This window comes from Chrysochloris asiatica, unplaced genomic scaffold (assembly GCF_000296735.1).
Source record: "Chrysochloris asiatica unplaced genomic scaffold, ChrAsi1.0 scaffold00069, whole genome shotgun sequence".
Lineage (NCBI taxonomy): Eukaryota > Metazoa > Chordata > Mammalia > Afrosoricida > Chrysochloridae > Chrysochloris > Chrysochloris asiatica.
Window position 1 is genome coordinate 10287196 of NW_006408587.1, and position 5352 is coordinate 10292547.

The 5352-nt window shown below is 34.9% G+C and overlaps 1 protein-coding gene across 1 annotated transcript in view; it reads right to left on the reverse strand.

Annotated features, from left to right (window-relative positions):
• Window positions 1–4286: 4286 nt before the first annotated feature.
• Window positions 4287–5352, reverse strand: part of NIPSNAP3A (nipsnap homolog 3A (C. elegans)) — a 34763-nt gene continuing 33697 nt past the window's right edge. Inside the window, exons 5-6 of the mRNA XM_006864737.1 lie at window positions 4454–4540; window positions 4287–4363 (exon numbers count right to left, since the gene is read on the reverse strand). Of these exons, the coding sequence (XP_006864799.1) occupies window positions 4287–4363; window positions 4454–4540 (164 nt within the window). The remainder of the gene's footprint in view (window positions 4364–4453; window positions 4541–5352) is intronic.

Below are 5352 nucleotides of genomic sequence, written 5' to 3' on the forward strand. Positions count from 1 at the left end.
CCAGTTTTGATGCCTTTAAACTTTTTATTACCCTTTCTTGACTTATAGCTCTGGCTAAGACTTTCAACACAATATTCAATAGGAATGATGATAAAGGACATCCTTGTCTGGCTCCTGTTTGCAAAGGGAATGTGCTTAGCTTCTCTCTATTTAGAGTAATGTTGGCTGTTGGACTTGTATAAATGAATCCCACTTGGTCATGTTGTATTACTTTTTTTGATATGTTGCTGAATTCTATTGGGTAGGATTTTGTTGAGAACTTTTGCTTCCATGCTCATGAGGGATGTTGATCTATAATTTTCTTTTTTAGTGATATCTTTGCCTGGTATTGGTATGAGGGTTATGCTTGCTTCATAAAATGTATTCAGGAATTATGTATATAATTTTGTTCATGAATTTCCCATCTATTCCTATTTTGTTGAGTGTTTTTATCAGGAAATGGATGTTGGATTTTGTCAAATGCATTTTCTGCACTAATTGATAGGATCTTGTCATTTTTTTCCTTTGTTTTACTTTATGTGGTGGCTTACGTTGATTGTTTTTCTAATACTGACATCCTTGCATCCCTGGTATGAATCCCATTTGGTCACAATGTGTTACTTTTTTGATAAGTTGTTGAACCCTATTGGCTAGGATTTTGTTGAGACAGATATTGTTCTATAATTTTCTTTTTTAGTGATGTCTGCCTGCTGTTGGTATCGGGGTTATGTTTGCTTCATAAAATGTATTCAGGAATTTTCTATACTTTTCTATGTTCTGGAATAGTTTGTGCAGAATTGGTGTCAGTTTGTCTCTGTATGTTTGTTAGAATTTATCAGTAAAGTCACTTAGGACTGGCCTTTTTTTTAGTTGAGAGTGTTTAAATGACCTAGATCAGTTTCTTGTTAATATAGGTTTGACCGAGTTTTCTACTTCATTCTGTGTTAGTTTAGATAGGCTATGTTTTTCTTAAAATTTACTTATTTCTTCTAGATTTTCTAATTTGTTGGAGTACAATTTTTCACAGTATTCTGCCATTATCCTTTTTAATCCGTTGGTCCTGTTGTGACATCACCTATATCATTTCTTATGCATGTCATTTGCACCTTCTCCTTTTCTTTTCTCAGATTTTTCAATGGTTTGCCGATTTCATTAATCCTTTCAAAGAACCACCTTCTTATTTAATTGATTCTATTTTTTCTGTTTTCTATTTCGTTTATAATTTTTATTATTTCTTTTCTTCTGGTGGCTGTCGGCTTACTGTACTGTTCGTTTTCTAATTGTTTGAAATGCTATATTAATGTGTGGATTTTGGCTCTTTCTTCTTTTTGGATATGTCTTTACTGCTATAAATTGTACTCTAAACACTGCTTAAGCTGTGTCCTAAAGGTATTGTGATTTTGCTCTTATTGGATTCAGAGAATTTTTTAAATTTCATTTTTCATTTGTTCTACTTACCTAGTAGCTTTTAAACAGGGTGTAATTCAATTTCCTTTTGTTTGATTTATTTTCTTTGATCTTCGTATTATTGATTTTTAGTTTTATAGCAATGCGATCAGAAAAGGTGCTTTGTGATATTTTGCTGTTTTAAAATTTATTGAGGCTTGCTTTGTGGCCCTAACTGCATATCTTGTTCTACTTCTAGAAATATAATCCAAATACTTTTATACTGACGTACAATTGGGCAAAAGTATTATTTTTATTTGTTAATGGTATCCATAAGCAGAGCTTCTACTGAGTCATTTAATATCTTTGAGGGATACTTTCCAGTCTGGATGGTGAGATACCTCCAATGAGAGCCACATCATCTACTGACCCTTGTTATGATAGCATAATATGAGATGGGAAGGAATAACAGAATTTTTTTTTTTTAACTCAAACTTAAGATCTCACATGTTAATCCAATAAAGAGATAATTATAAGTATTTCCTGCCGTCAAGAAATGTTACATTCTAGTGGGAGGAGATATACGGTAACAGATCCCCTAAGTAAAATATGATGATGAAAAGTAACAGAAAAATAAGGCTGGGGAAAGTGATAGAGGGTGATGATTTTATAGAGAGCCGGCATGAAAGCCTGCATGAAGCCTGTGAATACAGACCTGGAGAAAAGCCTTCTGTGCAGAGGAAACAGACCCTGAAGCAGAAGTGTGCTTGGTGTATTCAATGAAAAGCCTTCCAATCCAGGTTAGTAGCTAAGGGAGAAAGTAATGGCTGTGGTGAAAGATTACAGGACCCACATCATGTAGGCACTTGTAGGCTACAACACGGTGGTTGATCTAAATGATATGAAGCTATTGGGGCATTCTAAGTAGGGCAGTGGAATGACCTGGCTTGTTTCAGATCCCCCTGGTTGCAGATAGACTGTAGGGTGGAGGGAGAGCAAAAGCAAGAGATAAGGGATGTGAAGCAGTCAAATTCTGAATATCCATGACTTCTCAACAGACATATAATGAAGTAATAGAGACAAGAAACAGTCAAAATCACCCTGAAGTTTTTGACCTGAGCAAACAGAGAGTTGCTATTAAGTGAGAGAGTATTTCTGGATAAAGATCAAGAGGTCAGCTTTGGATGGACATGTGACCATGGAGATGTCTGTTAGATATTCAAGTAAAGGTATTGGGAAAGTACCTAGATAAGATGAATCTGGAAGAAAAATAGTGAGACTAAAGGGCTGTCAGCATATAGATGGTATTCAAAGCCATGATACTGAAGACAACCTATGAGTGAGTGTAAATAGTAGAAAGAGAATGTGAGGAGATGAAATGGAAGCAGGAAGTAGAGACTACACTGCTGAGTTGTATGAGGGGCACCCAAAAGTTCGTGGAATAATCAAACTATAAGGTAATGGAATTAGCATATTTGTATGCTAATGAAAAGGATCCTGTAGAGAGGGGAAAACTGTTGTTTTAGGAAACAGAAGGATGACTAGCTGGAGCCACATTCTTGAGCAAGCAAGTATAAAAATAGGCCATCTTGTCTGTGCCTGAGGCAGGGGTCCTTCATCCACCTGCTGACTCTCACTGCGAAATGGGCCAGATACACCAGACATTCCTAGAGCCCAGATAAATGAGAGGTGATATGCTTTGCTTTCCAAAATTTCTTTGATAGTAAATTCAAAATTTACTATTTTATATTTGCAATACATTTTAGAAGTGTAAAATAACATCTTGGAAATAACAAAACTAATTTTAGAAGGCACGCAACTAAAGTAGAAATTATAGATGTTTCCAGGAACACCCTAGTAAACATGTGACTGTGCTAAAGAAATTCACTTGCGGGGTTACTAGCATGCTATTTTCTTGATGTAACTTTCCATTCACAATACTGATGTGGTTGTTAAGTGCCATCTAGTCAGTTCTGACGCATAGTGACCCTGTATAAGGTTTCTGAGACGTGGATGCTGGGCTTGAACTGTTGACATTGCAGCTAGAAGTTCAGTGCTATCCTAGAGTGTCACACCAGGGCCCTAACCATTTACAATGAAGGTGGTCAATTATTAATGTTTCATTACCCTATAGCAAGGCAGCAATCGCTCCGAATAAAAGAATAAAAATATAAAATGCAACTAAAAAGAATGAGAATGAATATGTAGGCTTTGATTATTGCAAGCATATCCAAATGCATAAAAGAAAAGGTGTCCCAAGTACCTTAGCTGAATGAATAGTAACACAAAATAAGGTAGAAGTTAGCAAAATTAATTACAAATTAACATATTACACCATATAAAACAACATGCCTAAAAAGTCTAATACCAAGACATTATTTTCTAAGTTAGAGTGACCAATGATGTGAAAGCCATAATGAATACAAATGATACAATGCTTTTCCAATGCAAAGAAATATATTTAATATTCTTATGAATCCCACTTGATATTATAAACTTTACTGAACAAAATTATTTTTTGTTAGAAAAACCGCTATCTTGAAAGGGCAGGTATTACATATAAATAATTTAAAAATATTGTCATACGATGTCAAATGATGAAAATATAAAATCATTTTAACGTAAGAAAATGTTGTACCAAAAAGGCTGTCAAAATACAAAACCAACGCTATTTGAAAACGAAGAGAACAATCAAGGTCACAAAACAGTAGCAACTATTTCTACAGTACGGCAGATATGGAAATGTCATCCTGAAGTAGTAATGACAAAGGACAGAGAGGTAGCTTTTAATAATGCTAGGGACATAACTGATTAACTTACCACTTTATTCAATTGAAAGTGAGAATCTCTTATGAGAATTTAAACACCATTAGGAGAGACCTCTTAGAGCAGTTAGTTACATGTCTCATTTCAGTAGCAAACTATTTCAATGGTGAAAATGATGCAGGAACCAGGAGCATATTCTGCTGTGAGACTAGATAGTTGACACTTTCCCGAACTGTAAGAAAATAGCGTAAGGATACACATAGAGTTAATGACTTAATCAAATATGTTCAAAAAATAATTCATGCCTAGTCAGATAGCTTACCAGCGGCCACAACTCTGGGATCCTCATGAGACTGATGTCTCCCAGCTGCACGGCTATCTGGACTCTCATTCCACCAAAGAACATGAACTGCAGAAATAAACCAAACATAGATTCTAAAGAATCTGGCTTTCCTATAAATAAGAACTACAGAAAAATGATTTCGAAACGTTAAAAATTTTTTCTTTAAATGAAAACACTGTCAAAAAGTGAAACTAAAATATGTCTGTGTCAAGATTTCGGAAGGATTTTCAGAGATATGGATAAGGAATTTTCAAATTAATCAAATTGGTTTCAGTTATGAAGACAGAAGGCTGGAGAAGGAAAATAAAGTAGCACAGCTGAAGACAGAACCAAAACTAGACTCGAGTTTCATATTTTATCTAAACTTTCTACTTTTTACCCTACTGAAAAAAAAGATTATGAAGAGAACTGTGTTTACTTTAGAAATTTTAGATGATACAAAGAAAATAAAAATAAGCATAATCTTAACCTGTCCGAGAAAACAACTTCATCTTTGGTCTATTTCTTTTTTAAAATATGCATAATCGGATTAGGGTTACAGTGTATAATATTCTTAATAAATTCCTTTTTCTTTTAAAACAATTAACTTTATAAATTGTGATCTGAATGAACTACAGCGCAAACTGGTTTACTATTTAATGAATTACGCCCATTTTGCTTTGACATTGACTGCAATCGCCACCACTTTAACCGCACTCTTCCCACTCCTCCCCCATGTTTACCATTTCTTTCCTTTCCCTTCCGCCTGCTGAGCTTCATCCCTGGGCAAATGCTGCCCTTTAGATCTTGTATAGATGACTGTTCGAATGAATGACACCTTCTTAATCTTATTGTTCACCTTATAGAACTGTGTGTGGTTTGCTGCTGAACGGGGTGGG